Raw genomic sequence first — 16,817 nt, 5'->3', positions numbered from 1 at the left:
CACAGGACATGTTTGCAGCCATGGTTTGCCCCCCTATAAACACCCCAAGAATGTACTCTAAATTTAGAGTCCAGCAGGTACAGCCATAAATCAGTGCAGTGCCTACATTTAACCACACACTGTGCAAGCTGAGTGACATCACTTTGTTCTGACTGTTCTGTACCTTGTGTTGCTTACATAAGTCACACTACAGTCAGCTCTTCTTGTGTCTCCTAGTTCTAGAAAAACTGGATATGTTTTGAAGTTTGCCTTTGACTGGTTTCCTACACTGGAGGTTTGTCTAGCAGAGGAGAAACTCGCAGAGAGTGAAATTAGTTGGCCATATTCCTTCAGTGTTGGCCAGAGTTCAGGTCAGCAGGCTGTTCACTGGAGCCTTGTGCTCCTCATGCCAGTTCAAAGGTTTCAAAGAGGATTTTAACTCTTGGTGTAAGCAGGACTGAAGGGGAGTGAGGTGTGTTGAAAGTCTGAAAGTTTTTACTCATGGAGTAAAGGGGTGAGAAGATGAAGCACTGCTGTGGTGTTAAGTGCCTCAGGTCTGGTCCCCGTCTCTTTTAGCCATGGGTTCCCTGAGCCATGAGGAGCCATGAAGGGGACAACTGTAAGGAAGCATTTCATGGTCATTAATGAGCCAGGACTGTAACAACGAGAGAGCACAGCACAAGGATGTTGTGCTGGGCTGCTGGGACCTCGCACAGACCAGAAGGGATCTGTGCAGCTCCCTGGTCACAAATCAGCTCAGGCCCAAACTGCTCCCTGCTCAGAGGCCCCATTCCTGTGTCCATTCAGCTGTGCCCTGTGGATGAATAACCAGAGGGACAAGCTGCCCCTGACCTGGCTGTCCCTAGTCCTGCATCACCTTCAGGGGAAATGTAAAGCAAGGAAGTGGCTGAGAGAAATGAGCTCACCTGTGTTTTGAACCTGTTGTGTGTGTATACAGATGTGGAGTCCACAGCTGATGTTATTTTGATTTATTAATGTATTTGCTGAGCTTTACTGTGGTACAGACAGGGCTCTGCAGTACACTGTTACAGTGTGGTGGTTCCTGCTGGGAATGACATAGATCAGAGAACCACAAAATGAAGAGTGTGACTACAATAGAATGCGAATTTCATTCCAGAAATAATGTTTTGTTCTATAGCTGTCCTTTCAGGTTTCACTTTCATGAGCCTCTTAGAAATTCAGCTGTGAAATTTCACTTCACTTTCATTAACAGCCAAAACCCAAGCACACTGCATGCCATGAAAAGCAGATAGTGTATGACTAATATATCTGTACAAGGTGGTTATATTAAAGATTTATGATATTTACTAACACATGGCCATATCCTTAGCACTTTAGGCTTGCACAGCTCCATTGGTACATAGCCAATACATCCCAGCTGGAAATGCAGCCGTCAAAGCCTTTACTCATTTGATTGTTGAAAGGCTGAGGCACAGAAAGTCTCACAAAAAATTTGCACTCATCTGGAATATCTGTGTAATAAAGCAAGAACTAAACATTTTTCATATCTATTATATTTTTTGGTAATTTGTCCAGGCACAAAATTCCAGACTTGTTTCAGATGAGTTTTTTTCCTGGAAGATGTTTACCAGATACACACCCGGTTTCTAAACCAGAGATATTCTTTCAAGTTAGTTCTCTACACAATCCTAAATCAACTGAGTAATAAAAAGGGATGAGTGGGCATGTATATGTCTGAATGTTTAGAAGATTTTGATATCTTTTCACTGACTTTTCCTAAAGACTAATCACTCTACAAATGCATGATAACTTTGAAGAAATAATTTCAAAGACATGGTGGCATTGCATTTTTTGCTGTCCAGCTAAGACATTGACTTAAAACACATGTCAATAACAAGAAGGTCTCTCCATTGAAACAGTGTAATACATCTAAAATTAAAATAATTTTAATATGTCTGGGGTTTTTTTGGTTAAGGTTCATTTTGTTGCATACACAGAAATTAAAAAGAGCAACACAAACCCAAAGCCCAGCATGACTGGTTCCCTGCCTTCTCATTTCAGCATCAATACAAAGAGAGCATGTTAAATTCAGCTTGCTTTGATTTTTACAGAATATAAAAATATTAAAATTCTCCTTTTAAAATCTACTTACCCACGTAATAACTTTGGTCAAGTCCTGATCTCAGTCCTTGGTGTTGCTGTAAATTCTGGATTTATAAGCAGCTAATATGACAAAATGTGCAGTCATTATTCTCTTCAGCAAAATAAATACTGTCCAAGTCTGAGGAGTTCTCAGTTGCACAGGCTGAGCTACATTTTCCAGTGGCATCTGCAGAGCAGCTTCCAGCCAAGCACAGGTTCAGCTGAACTTGCCTAGGTAGAGTTTCCTGAGGTGCCATCAAATGTGAACCAGCTTACTTTGAGGTACCTGTGATATTTCTACCCATTACACACTGTACACACAGGGAATTCTTGGAGCTAGAATTATCAAGCCAGATCCAGCACTGTTCTTATGCAGTTACTTGACCAGTGCCAAGTAAATATTACAGCTATTTTTATTTGTTGTTATTTTCTGTCAGCCTTTCTTAACAAAAAATATGCACAGAGATGGAAATTCTACGCTGTAATTTATTTCACTTGTTTGGAAACCACAAACAAGTATACATTTGTCTCTCAATATACAGGAAATTACTATCTCCCAAATAGCCAAAATTCAGAGTTGTGGGTTTATTTCTATTTGGCTCAAATACTGATGTCATAAGGAATGTATATTTCTTTTAAAGAATTTTGTTCATTCATAAAAATGCATGTAATGGTCTGAGAGGAACAATAATTGACTATTTCTGTGATCAAGAAGAACATCAAATGTGCCTCTCCATGTATCCTCATGCTCTTATCAATATTTCCCCAAGCATCCTGCTGACTTTGATGGCTATTTTTTATAGACTCTGTTATAAAGTGTCTTAACATTTCTACAATCCACCCAGCTTGTCTTCAGCAGAGATTCCACTACACACAACAGTCTACCATGAGGAAGGAAACATTTTTCTTTCATTTTGCTTCTGATTATATCCATTTTATTTTATTAGATTTGCTACAATCTTCACATAAGATTTACCTAATGGAAGCTGTTAGCAATTCTTTGATTTATTTCATAATTCTAATGAAATACTTGAGTATATTACAGCATAGAGACTAAGAAAAAACATATCTGCTGTTCCTTTGGAACAAAGCATGACATCAAACTAGCTCATCAAGAGAATCTCTGGCAGCTGTCCATGACACTGTGAATGAAAGCACAATCAGGGCTAACACACAGCCAAGCACCCATGGACAGAGAAGGAAACAATCACTAATTCCTTCACAAGTCTTCCCATTTGCTGGATTGTGCCTGGCTCAGAGATCCAGCACGTGAAACCCCTGCCCTGCAGGCACTTGGTGCTTACATGGACAAACTTTAGACCTTCCTGACAGCAGATTGCTTTTCTCCCTTAATGTTTCCACAAAGAACTGGTAAGATGCAAGAAAAAAATGTTTAGAATTCGGCATCTGATGTGCATAAAGCTTCAAGAGTCCCTGTAGCAGGCAGGATTGGGTGTGTGCATTGGTGAGCACTTCAGCTCACAGCAGGCAAGGCAGCACCCTTGGCACTCCTGACATGCAGCACTGACTACAGCAAGGATTTTCCTGACAACCACACTTTGGGTGGATTGGCAGGGACAGCTGTGAAGGAGGAAGAGATGTTTGCAATACAGAATTTCTTTTGGCCTTAGCAACCAAATTCATGTCACAAGAGGGAAAAGTTTCTGCCTAAATTCGTGGAATCAAGTAATCCTCAGTGTTCTATAAGCCATTAAAGCTGTGAAATTCAGATTGATGTTCTTCATCTTATTTATCTTGAATCTACTAACCACTAAAGTAAAATCACACTCTTATCAAATTTGTGAACTTTTCAAACACCTTTTTGGTTAGGTATTTGTAAAATACCTAGATATTTCTATTGTTCAGACATTTCTAAAAAGAAAAAAAAAAGACTACATCATTACTAGTTGCATTCATAGTATTGCTACTCATACTCAGATTTGATTTGCCCCTATACTTCTAGAAGTATAGACACTAACTCAGGAGTTAAAAAAGCTCATTTCCAAATTACAACATAATTATTTAGAAATTAATTCTGAAATACCAGTTCATTTTCAGAAAGTGATCACATATCTTTTCCCCAAAAGAATTGACTTAATCACTGCATTATTTATAAACTGTGTATGATTTGATCACTTCTCTTGGAGTAATGTGTTTTTATACCCTCTGTTACTGCCTGTTGGGCTTTGTAGTGGATTTTTAAACCCTCTGTTACTGCCTTTCTCTTTAAGGCAGGCTGAAACCTGTTCTTTGTGCTTACAAACAGGTCTTGCACAAGCTCTGAGCACCACCTGAAGTGGGTGGCAGACAGGCACTTTCCTGGCAGCTCGGTGTGGCACCAGGACAGCTCCCAGCCCTGTGGCCTCACCCAATCCTTCTCCATCAGATTTGTCCTCTCAAAGGACACAGGTAATACCCAGGCAGACTTACACCCTCACAGTTCTGAAATCCTTTGTGTCAAAGAGGTTTAGCAACTGCTGCCTGTGGACTCAAAGCCTGTGACACGCAGAGGCTCAAGAGTGCAGGCACATAAAGGTGAGACACAGATAAGGTTACATGTCAAGGAATTTAGCAATATCTGGCATCGAGTAAGATTCCCCTGGAAAGCAGTGCTGTGTCACTCCCTGGGACAGACTTGTCAGCAGATACTTGGCCTGTCAAAGCCCTGATCACCACTGCTCCCTGAGGTGGCTTCCAGCCAGTTCAGTTTTTTCAGCAGAATCCCATGCCCTGAATGAAAATCCCTACCTAGCCTGGCAGGGGCTTCTTTCCTGCAAGGAGCTTGCCTTTGTCAAGGGGCTGCCTCTTTCCCTCTTATCCAAGAGCTTAGCTATGTGAAAAAATAGTTCCTACATGGATTTCAGACTTGCTGAGCTGGTGAAGAGCTTTGAGCAGGTTTGTAAGTGTTGAGGGTTTCTGGGCACAAGTTCAGCTCAAGAAAAACAATGAGCCATGGATTCTGTGTAAGTGGCTCGTAAATCTCAGAAGTCTGTTTCCACAAAGGTTACGGTTCATATGTCACTGCTATTGAGATAATTAGCCTGACAGGAACGGCACAGGAACAGCCTGGGATAAAAGGCTCAGAGGCAGAAGACTCAGTGGTTTTGGCTGAAGAGGAGAGGGATCAGTCTGGGCTGACAGCTCTGCATACAAGTTCAGATGTGTTCCTATTCCTACAGTGCAAGGCTGAGCTTTTCTGGCTTTCATTCAGTATAACCCATGGCAATTAGCAGATGAAAGCAGGAGCAGGGGTAACAAAACTGGTACAAAGAAAGGGGGAAGAGCAAAACAAAACGGAACACGTAGAACACCTCTAACTTCAAAACTGCACAACCTTAAGTATTCTGCTGTGCTTTCAGAGATCTAATTCCAAAGCATCATTTTAGCTGAAAAAAAGATCTTGTAACATTCTGTACATAAAACTTTTCTAAGTATGTAGCTTGTATGTTTAATCTTGGGAGCAAAATCAGGCCTGTGCTGAACATGAGGAAGTTCTAGAAGTAACTTTGAGTTATCTTTCAAGCTGGTCAATTTAACACAGTTTGTAATGGGAGGCCCTAAACTGCCATGTTCTAAGTCAGAATGCTTTGATGCAGTTAGAGAGGCAATTAAGTAAAGACTGCAGAATTCCTTTTTGCATATAAACTGCCTGGCAGGCCACTGACCTATAGGCAAGCCCTCAGCAGAACATCAGACTGCCAAAGATGGCAATATCCCAATTTAAGAGTAAAATAGGATTTGAATTATTAAATTGCTTAATCTCTTCCTCAAAAATCTGCATTTCATGCCCTATGTCTTCAAACTAAATATAACATTCATTTGCCACATATAGCTGTTACTAATCTTAATTTCTTGTTATCAATAAAGGAACAGATGAGAAAAATGGGGGTATTTTACACATTTATAGTGGGTTGAATAGAACTTCCAAAGCTTCAGAGTTACAAAGTCTGTTCCTGCAGTAGTTTATGCACATAGAGAGCATGAAGTGCTCAGGCAATGCTGGCCTCTGACAGGCTGTAAGCAGCCACACAGGTTTGGCAGGGTCAGGACTGTCAGGTATGTGTAATCTAGGACTCAGCCATTAGACAGACACTCAAATGCATTCAATAAGCTCATATTTGCTAACTTGAGAACTCATTTTCACCATTAGATATTCACACCCCATGTGGCCTTATCAGCACACACTGCAGGCTATCACTATTAGCTACTACTAAAATAAATATAGTAAGAAAAATACAACCTCATGTGGATAACTTGCGTGACTTTCACATAGCAAAGGTGGTTGCTATTGACTGGTGCAAAAGGCACACCCCACAACATTAAGCCAGTCACATATTTTTAATAAGCCTAAGGCCTTTGTATTTACCTTTCTGCTGTAGAAAACAGACACCCTAAGGCATTCTAGGATTCTAACTGATTCTAAGGGTATTTAATTAGTAGTCCCTTTAAGAAAACAAACTTTATTCCTGTGTTTTTGATTAGGTGCTGTGATCTAGTAGGAGGTGTGTTTGGCTAGGGATGCCTACAAGAAGGAAAACAGCTGCATTTTTTTGCCCATGGGTGTCTTTGACAGAAGCCAGAGAAAGCAGAGGTAGGGTGAGGAGCTAAGAAGGGAAAAGAACACTTTTTCTTTTTATAAAAGGCCTGGACAGGCCGCAAGCAGGTTTCCTTGGTTGTTTTTTTAAACCAGGGTGGCTGGAACTTTCTGGATAGTGCTCAGGGCAGAGCAGAGAGGCTGAAATCCTGGAGACTCCGGTGAAACTGCTGCAAGGTTGGCTGCTGGCAGGTGACACGAGTGTTCTGTGTGCTCCCAACATGACAGTGCTGCTGGGATCCAGAATCAATCTGCAGGGGAAAGACATCCAGTCCTCAGTGAGTACAGCAGGATGTGAGGGAAGTGAGACTGCAGCTCCTCCTGGCAATGTCAGGAACAACTTGGAGGGTAACAGTACAGGACAGTCGTCTGCTGCTCTTCCCCATGGGCTAAATAACTCTCATGGATGCATTTACAGGGCTAACATGTGACTGCAAACTTCATTCTCTCCAACAAAAAGAACTATCAGATTTAACAAGGGAAGAGGTGCTTAAATCCTGAGATTGTGTGTCCCTGTTTCTCTTGCTTTGTGAAAGAACTAGATATTTTACTAGCAAAATGCTGCATGAACTTCAAATTTCTCTCCTCTGTCCAATGCAGCATAAGGGCCATAAAATACTCTTCTATATTTGTGTGATGGGAAATGAGTGCGTGACTGTAAATTGCATTCAGCAGGTGTCTGATTGTTAATTTATTGGTGTCAAAAGCTGACATGAAACTGAAATTGGCAACATGGGGTAAATGTATGCCATTGTGGAGAATGGACATGCAGTATTTGAAAACTTTTTTTTCTTATTATGCCGTAGCAAAAGGCCCAACTCTCAAGTGCTGTCAACTCACATTTGAAGTCCTCTGACCCTTTTGTTTCTCTTCACCACCACTTGCAAGGCCTACCAGCTTTCAAATGGGGCTTCAGAGAGAAGAATAGTCTGCCTAAGCCTTTAAAAAGTATTATTAGGAACTAAAGAAAGGTTAAAGAAATATTATAAACAAAATATGTTGAGCAAATTGGTTGCAGGAGAACTGAGCAGGTGGTGGTATTGCTCTCCAGCTGTGGCTTAGAAAATCATAAATTTCCGAGGAAGTTTTGGCCATTGTTGGAATCTGCTGTGGACAACCACCAGCAGCAGCAGGAGGACGTGGGATCCAATTTTGGAGTTATTCCCTGAGATCACCAATCCCTGATTTTCACAACAAGAGATGCTAATGCTAAGAGGTGACAGATCTTGTAGAGACTTCAGCAGACACCTTAGCTTGGGTTTTGCCCCCACATGATACACATGGGAACAGGAGAGCAGGAAGGAAGCAGCAGCTTGTCTGTGACATCAGGGGGGTGGGCAGGAGAGATCTGCCTGCAGGGACAGTAGGCAGAGCTGTGGGACACTGTGAGAAGGAAGGATAACGAAGAAGGTGTCCAGAAAGCCTGGCCAGAAACAGTCATAAGATACCAGGGATGCAGGATGGATGGTCAGGGATGCAGGATGGCTTTCCCACGATGCTGGCTGATGTCAGGGATGCAGGATGGGTTTCCTAGGATGCAGGATGGATTGTCAGGGATCCAGGATGGCTTTCCCAGGGTGCTGGCTGATGTCAGGGATCCAGGATGGCTTTCCCAGGGTGCTGGCTAATGTCAGGGATGCAGGATGGCTTTCCCAGGATGCTGGCTGATGTTGGGGAGGCAGGATGGGTTTCCCGGGATGCAGGATGGCTTTCCCAGGATGCAGGATGGACGGTCAGGGATGCAGGATGGGTTTCCCGGGATGCAGGATGGACGGTCAGGGATGCAGGATGGCTTTCCCAGGATGCTGGCTGATGTCAGGGATGCAGGATGGCTTTCCCAGGATGCTGGCTGATGTCAGGGATGCAGGATGGCTTTTCCAGGATGCTGGCTGATGTCAGGGATGCAGGATGGCTTTTCCAGGATGCTGGCTGATGTTGGGGATGCAGGATGGCTTTCCCACGATGCTGGCTGATGTCAGGGATGCAGGATGGGTTTCCCGGGATGCAGGATGGACGGTCAGGGATGCAGGATGGCTTTCCCAGGATGCTGGCTGATGTCAGGGATGCAGGATGGGTTGCCCGGGATGACGGTGGGTGGCAGATCCGCCCTGTGGGCGTGTCCGGGCGGGTCCCGGCCCTGCCGGTCCCTCCCGGCGGCCGCAGCAGCAGCAGGAAGCGGCGGAGCGCGGCCGGGCAGCGCCGGCGGGAGCGGTCGCGGTGTCCCGGGAGGGGCCGGCGGCGACGCCCGGGAAACGCCCCGAGGGGGAAGCGGCCGGGGCGGCAGGCCCGGGAGCGCTGCCGGTCATTCCCGTGTCGGGAGCGCCGGGTGCCGCCTCCGCGGCGGCCTGACATGAGCTCATCGGCGGCGGCATGGCCTGCGCCCGGAGGGACGGCGAGGCGGACGGCGAGCCCGACCGCTCCCTGCGGCACATGCTGCGGGCGATAGCGGAGGAGCGGAGCCGCGCCGGCCTCCGGCACGACATCAGCGGCCTCGGTGAGTCGGGCGGGGCGGGCGGCAGCGGGGCCGGGAGCCCCGGGGGGAGCGGCAGCGGCAGCCCCGGCCCGCTTGGCTGGCAACAACAACAACACCGACACCGGCACCTGTTGTGTTCCGCGGGCTCCGTGCCCGCCCCGGCCCCTCTGGGGCTCATCCCCTGCTCCATTGTCTGTAACGCCCTTGGAGAGAAATGGCCAGCGGGCACCGCGCACATCGGACCGTGCTGTATTTTTGAAGTGTGAGCTGCGCACCGTGTGTTTTGGGATGCAAGCGGAACCGATTTTTGGTGCCTCTTGCCGATGCTGGCTCTTGTGCGGCTCTCAGACGCTCTCTAGAGATTCCGAGCCTGACACCTCCCTTCTCTGGTTAAATGACTTCACGCCGCTTGCCGCGGTCTAGTGAGCGCAGGGTGTTGTGCCTGCTGCAGGTCAGTTAATTTCTGAAACCGTGGAGGGTTTCTTAAGCTTTCTGTCTTGTTTGTTTTCATCTCGGTTGATGCAGATTTCACGTGGCACGTCTTTATTTAGCTTTTGGCAAAGCTCATGCACTGTAAAACAGAAGTTTCAGGTTGAAATTCAGTCGACTTTAGGCAACAGAATGGTATGGCAGTTACTAATTTTTATATCCAGCAGTAAATGTCATGGAAATCGTTCTTCACATCCAAAATTTTTGCCTTCCTTTTTCAAAACGTTTTTATAGCCAGGACTGGACCTGGGTTTAAGGGGCTGAATATTCAGAAGTTTTTGCAGGAGCAGTGCTTCAAATGATGGAAAGTGATGTACAACACTTGTTTCTTCCATGGTGCCTTTAGGAATGACTCCTCCCTCCTCAGCTTGTTTATAAGGCCTCAAAAGTCTCGTCCATTTTTGAGTCTTTGTTCAAAGCTTAGAATAAGTTCTTATTCAGGTTTTACAGGCTGTGAGGTTTGGATTGACGTGGGGAATCTCTGGTTCTCTGCCTCTGTGCATCACTCTGTCTGCCAGTGCTTGGTGTGCTCTCCCTGGGAAGGAATGGCCTCTCCATTCTTTCCTTCTGCTTTGCCACTGAGTGAAATCCTGTATGAACAAAGTGAAATGATTCTTGGTTCTTTATGCCTTTTTCTAATAGAATTGGCTCTCTGGGCTGTAATGTAGTGTTGAAATGTTACAGGGCCTAATAAAGTAGGTAAAATGTTGTGGCAAACAAAATAGGGGAAAGCCCACAAAATCTAAATTCCTGTGAGATTGCATTCATTGGAAAGTTGCTGTCAGGTCCTGTTTGGCCACCTCATGTGTGAATGTGAGATAAAGACTGCCAGGAAGAGAAATATCCCCATCACTTTCTTTTGCTAAAATTGGGCAAGGGAAACACTGTGGTAGCTGGTAAGACCATGCAGATACTTCTTCCCTGCTTGTCTTTGAGCACACATCCACAACAGCCCATCATGGGAAGTCCTGCTGAGTGGCTTTGGGACAGTCACACAAGGAATGGGACAGTGCACCTCTTTTCCAGGAGGTGAAGATTTGGAAGGTAAATCTCAGGAGAGCTGTATAGCTGGTGGCACTGCAGGCTGCTCGTGGCTGTGTCATGTTTGTCTGTCCCAGTGTGGAGATGTGCATTTTGCAGTGTTCTCTGATCCATAACATTGTCATTCCCAGTTAATGAGAGAGAGCTCTTTGCCCTGTGCTGTGATTTCTTGCCAGGTTAGTAAATTGTTTAAATACCTCCCTTAGGAAAAACACTGAGCCTTTGGAGTGGTGCTTGGTCGATGAACCCAAGGTGTAATTCTGTGGCTTACACTTGTGTGTGTCTGCTCTGTACTGGTGAATGCAGCACAGCTGGAATAGCCTGGGCTGCTCTGGAGTGGGCTGGGCTCTGGCAGCTCAGCAGATGTAAAGGATTTTCCTCAAGTTCAGAAGTCATAGAAGTACTCACAGTCCTGTCTGGGTTCAGGTGGTTAACACAGAGATTTTGTCTGCCTTTTGTGCCTAGGTGTGCCACCTTCAGGACCTGCACACCCACTCCGGTTTTATATTCATGGTGGGTTTTTTTTGTAGTGGCCATATCCTTTTGAGCTGTATCAGCAGGTGAAACCTGTTGTTTTTCAGTTCCCCAACAGTGTCTTATCCCTGAGTGCTGCTAATGCCTCAACAATAAAATGGGACTCACTGGGTCATGACTTGGCCATCCTCTCTCCTTTTGTGTATTTCCTAGAAGTGAGCCCAAGGAGGAGATAATTGCATTTTTGGCTGATACTGATGTTTGGTGAGAGGAATTGCTTTGTTTCAAGAATGTCACGTAAGCATTTGGACAGACTTTGTTCAAAAATGTAAACCCCCTTGTGTGGTGGGATTTTCTGTAATGTCCTGTTTGTGTAATGTACAAAAGGTAGCACTTGAAAATAATGACTCATGTCATTATTTACCAAGCTGGGAAGGGTGATGTCTCTCTAAGAGCTCTTGGCTGGATGTTTGTGTCACCCAGTTGGACAGTACTGCTCTGGTGTTGTGGGCTAAGGTCCCTCTGAAATGCTGTTGGTTGCAACATTTCTGTGGCAAAATATTTCTCCTCCTGAGGGAGTGACAGAGGTGCTGTGTGTCTCCTCAGCCAGGCTGCATGTAAAGCTCTGAGGTTACCTTTTGGCCAAAGCTCTGAACTGGGGAATGTTTTATTTTTGCTGGTTCCTGATACTACTGTGTAATATTTTCATATACTTAATTTCCTTGTCCTTCTGTCTTTCAGTGATGATTTGCCCCGCTTTTAGAGTAGTAGAGTGGGTTTGGATGGAGCGTGACTTTATTAATACTGGAAGTTAGAATGAGTAATAAAAAATAAATAGGTAAGTCTGAACCATCTCTTGAACTGTGGTTAGTCTGTAATGGAAATGTGTAGTGGGTGAAGAATGGAGAAGCTGTAGAAATCCTGAAAAGAAGGTGACTCCACCCTGTGGAGTGCAGCACCTGGGGCTTTAACAAGCAGCTGAAAATTGATGTAACAGGAACCAGGTGCCAGCAGAGAGTTCCCGTGCTCTTGGCTGCTGTGAAGAGTTCCTTGTGCTTGTTTTCCTGAGCAGCTGTTGAGGAGAGCAGGGTGTACTCGGCATGGGGGCAACAGGAGCAGGAATGTTCATCCTCAGAGCCAGAGGGCTGCCTGGACTTGTTTGTGCAGCAGTGCGCAAACCTCGGGGCTCATCATGTGAGGAAGGGCTGTAGCGTGATTCATGGAACACGTTGCCTTGATGAATAAGACCTGGAAAAGATTCTTTAGCCCTCCTGAGAGAAGGGGAGCTGAGGTGGCACACAGTGAATGCTGGTCCCTGTGATGGACACACAATATGGGGAAAGGGTGAAGAACGGGAGAAGAAGTTTTTTGGAAAACCAAAGAGGTTCAAATGAAAACTTAAAAGGAGAATTAATTTGGATTTGAAAGTACTAGGTTCAGGCCTTACCTTTTTCATAGTGTAGTAACTTTTAATTAAATTATAATATTCAAGGAGGATATATTTGCATCTGTAACTTTAAAGAAATTGTATCCACAGAGTAGGTGGAAGTGTCAGCAGAGAAGTTACTGCAGGACAGAACTGGTTTGACAGGAGTCACTTTCCAGCAGACACAAAACATTCTTCATTTGTGGTTCTTCTTGGAGTTAGATCAGGGAGTTGGGGAGTCAGAGGTGAGAAACTACAAAAGCGGCAAAGCTTTTTCTTCTTTTGATCTGTCAGTAACAAGAAGGTATGAAAATCATATCTGTCCTAACAAAAACTTGACGGATGTATACAACCAAATTCACCAGCTATGGGTAATATGGCCTGTAATGAGTTTGTTTAATTTAGAACAATTTGATTTCAGTTTAAAAATACATTTTTATTACTTTAACCTTATTTTTCACACAATTTCTTTTGCCCTATTTATGAAGTGTTTTGCAGCTAATGAATATGAAATGTTCACTAAAAAATGTATAGTCAAATACTGAAGAGAAAATTAAGATACTAATGTAAGAAACTTACAAGTAGTAAAATAAAAAAGTGTTTATAGAGTGGTTTCCTAACCAGTCAAAACCAAAAATACTCCCTCCAACATTCCAGCCAGGAAGAATCTGTGTTTCTTTTCAGTAAAAGCTCTAGAAAGTGCAAATACAATGCAAGATCAGAAGAGATTATTTAAATCAGAGTTAAAGTAGATACTTTGAAGTTAAAGTGATTTAACCAGTTTACCCTCAGGTAAATACCCTGAGGTATTGAACCTCAGATTTGTAGTTTGATAAATATGAGCAAATAGCAAAGACATTCTAGTGTGAAAGATGATTTTAAAACTACTTTTTTTTTTTTTTTTTTTGCCTGCCATTGAAAAATGCCTGGAAGACATTTCTGCAATCAAATACACGGAGACATTTGAGGTGTAGTTGAGTGCTTGGATGGGGTGGTGTGGGAGAAACCACAGACGGAACAAGCTCTTAGACCCAGTGGCTTTGTCCAGGGGATGTGAATGCATTTCTGCTTCTCCAAGGGCTTTGTGTCCTGGGATCCCATCTTGTCACTTCCACAGTCAAGTGTGGGGAATGGCAATCTGGGGCTAAACTCTTGGGCTGCAGCCCTCCAGGGTTAATTCCTTTTTTTGTGGGGTTTTTTGTTTTGTTTTGTTTGTCTTTTAAAGGTGATTCATTTAAAATTCTGTTTCGATTGTTCCACAGAACCTTGCTCATGCTGATGTCACTAATGGCCTGTCATCCCTCACTGGTGTGCTCAGGGATTTGTCATGTGGAAGGCTGGCCTCTGTCTGGACTGTGACAGATATTCCATGCCACATCCATAATATAACAGACTCTCTTTTATTACAGCTTTCATATCCCTTTTTTAAGAGTTGGGTTATTAGTTTGTTCTTTCGTTTTAATAGAGATGAAACCTTATGGGATTTTTCATGTCCTGCTCCCGAGTGTACATGCTCAAATTATCAAAGTCAGACCAGAGATGCTGAAGTAAATAGGCAAAATTTTTAAAAAAACTAGGAAAAAAACCCAATACCACCACCCCCAAAAAATATCCCCACAAAATACCTTCCAGAACATTGTGGCCCTACCAAAATGAGCAGCTGAGTCTCTAAGGCATGGCATGCTGCTGCTCATTTTTGCATGCTAGCAAAAGTTGCTGGATCCCCCCTGCTGCCTTTTTTTTTTTTTTTTTAAATTATTGTCCCTCTGGGCAGAATTATGAATCCATAAGCCTGATAATGGCAACAGTCAGGGTATTTGAGAACACCCATCTCTTATTTATGTAATACTGTAGCTCTAGTAACCTTAGCTGTTTAGTTTTATTGTTCTAGTAGTGTGCTCTAAATCTTTAGCAAAGTACTAAGTCATAAATCCATTTGGAAGTCTGAGTTCTGTTTTGGAATTTAAGATGGGCGGGAGGTTTGTCTTAGGGATTAGGACACATCTTCCCTATAAGGTTCAGGATGGATCTTTTAAAGATTTAACATTCTATCTGTTTGAATTCTTTTCAAGGAACAAAAACTGGAATTTCCTGGAGAGGGAAGTGTGCTGATCTCCCCTATAAGTGTTAGTGTTCAGGGTGCTGATCAACAGAAAAAGCTCAGAGAATGCACTTTTCAGTAGCTGAAACACAGAGTGTCTTATGTCCAGCTACATTCCTGGAAAATCAAAACCCTGCAGTTAAATAGTTAGTAATGATTGCTGCATCTACTTATCCTTGTAAACTGACTCAGGAGGATCAGGTAGCAGCTCATTAACATTTTAAGTATTACTGGGAAGTGAACAGTAAGGTAGAAGGAGAAATTCTGCACAAAATCAATTCATGGTGTCAGGAGCCCACTGAATAGTGAAGCTGCTCTCTGCAGAGTCTTGAAAAGTGTGTGAAACAAGCTGGGTTTGGTCTCTCTGCAGTCCCTTGGGTTAAACAGGGTGACTTTCAGGGAGTCAGGGTTGCTCTCTTTTTTGGAAGTGTGTCATCATAAAGAGGGTTTTGATTACCTTTCTCTGTGCAGGAAATAAAATGCAGTCAGGATAGAGGAGCAGCAGATACAGAATCAATGCTGCTGCTGCTGTGGAGCTGTGGTCACCTGGGCACACTGCAGCAGGGTTCTGTTGGCTGAAATTAATCAGATGCACCAACAGTCCTAAGTAATTTTTCCCCCTGAATTCTTACTGTTTAAGGCACAAATTATATGTGTGAAGATTTATAAGGTTTTTGGCAATTTCAAGGCTTTAAAACTGAAGTTTTTGTTGTATTGGTTTGTCTGGTCTCTAGCACAGACAGTGTGCTAGTACCATGCAGAAATTGAACCCTGAAAACAGTAATATTCTTTATCTTCCTGCTCTGGGGGTTCTCTAGACATATTTCCTTAGGGGCCACAAGTTAAATCCCTTTAGGTGAGTGTAGTATTTTGGAGGCAGGTAATGTGTTTTGAAGAGCATTTCATTTTGGAGCCATATCTGTCCTGCCACAGCAGTGTGGAAACCGCTACTGGTGCTGGTATTGAGGCTGCATTTGGTGTTTCAGAGTATTTTTTGCATGATTTTCTCTCTTATGTCAGAAAGCAGAGCAGATGGCAGGCAGTCATCAGTCCTTCACATTTGAAGCATTCTGGGTTGTTTCCAGGTACAACAGTGTGCTGCATGTGCAGAAGTGCATTTGAGGTGACCTGGTCTGTTGAACTTTGTTGTGCTTCCCTCTGGAAAATGACATCATTGGGATTTTTTTTTTTCCTCCTTTATTAGGCAAGATGTGCTCAGTGAGTCAGGCTGAGATTGCCCCTGGCTTTGCTGTTTGTGTTGAAAATCTTTATGGCTCAATAGTGACCCAGCTCTTCATGCAAAGGCCCCATGTCAGGAATTGCCCTGTCACTACACCCAGAGTGAATTCAAGGTCAGGAATATTGTTTTAGGTGTTGCTCCCGTTTATCAGTCTGTTGGTGCTGCATCCTGTCAGGGCTTCTGTAGGAGTATGGGTGAACTCTTAGGTGGGGTTTCCTTTGAGCACATGGAGGTGGAAGATAGGTTACTTGTGATTATCTGTGCCTGGAAGTTAGGGAGGCAGTTTTAGCTCCAAATTCTGTTTGCAGAGTTGCAACTCTCTTGCAACCTGTGTTTACTCTAACTTCCAAGCTTGGATAAAAGGCAGAAGTGTATTGGGAGTTCTTGGTCCTACCTTGCAGGGCTTTGTGTGATCAGCAGGAACTTGAGAAATGGATTAGAAGGCCAGTGAAGTTTGAGGTGTCTTTGCAAGAGCTTGATTTAATTGATTAGATGCTGAAACACCATCAAGACGAGGGAAGTGTGCTGAAATGGATTTACAACATTCTGCTGAGAGCTGTGAAGGATTTCACTGGAAATTTATTCCTCTGCCTTGTTGGAGAGCAGATGCAGGAGATCTTGAATGTTTAGCAGTGTTACATTTCCAAAAAGGGATCTGTTTACTTACCTGCTTTAAAGGACCCTGAGAGGTGGGTTCCACATTTCAAACTCGGTGCTCTGTGGTGATACACAGGGTGTTCAGTATGAGTGAAATAATCATTCTTGAGGAGATGAGTTCATTGTCTCATGGAGGTCACTCCTGCTTAGCAATTGCCTGATCTCATCCTTTGAGAAGGAAAGCAGCAAGTTCATGGCAGTACAACTTGGAGATAAAGC

At 43.8% G+C, this 16,817-nt stretch overlaps 1 protein-coding gene across 2 annotated transcripts in view; it reads left to right on the top strand.

Moving 5' to 3' along the window:
- The first annotated feature begins 8,825 nt into the window (after positions 1 to 8,825).
- Positions 8,826 to 16,817, top strand: part of KIAA0930 (KIAA0930 ortholog) — a 45,286-nt gene continuing 37,294 nt past the window's right edge. For both annotated transcript variants that reach the window (XM_063395284.1, XM_063395283.1), the window contains exon 1: positions 8,826 to 9,191. In XM_063395284.1, coding sequence (XP_063251354.1) covers positions 9,068 to 9,191 — 124 coding nt within the window. In that variant the 5' untranslated portion in view covers positions 8,826 to 9,067. The remainder of the gene's footprint in view (positions 9,192 to 16,817) is intronic.

This window comes from Prinia subflava, chromosome 4 (assembly GCF_021018805.1).
Source record: "Prinia subflava isolate CZ2003 ecotype Zambia chromosome 4, Cam_Psub_1.2, whole genome shotgun sequence".
Classification (NCBI taxonomy): Eukaryota; Metazoa; Chordata; class Aves; order Passeriformes; family Cisticolidae; genus Prinia; species Prinia subflava.
This window is presented reverse-complemented; position numbering and strand designations above follow the sequence as displayed.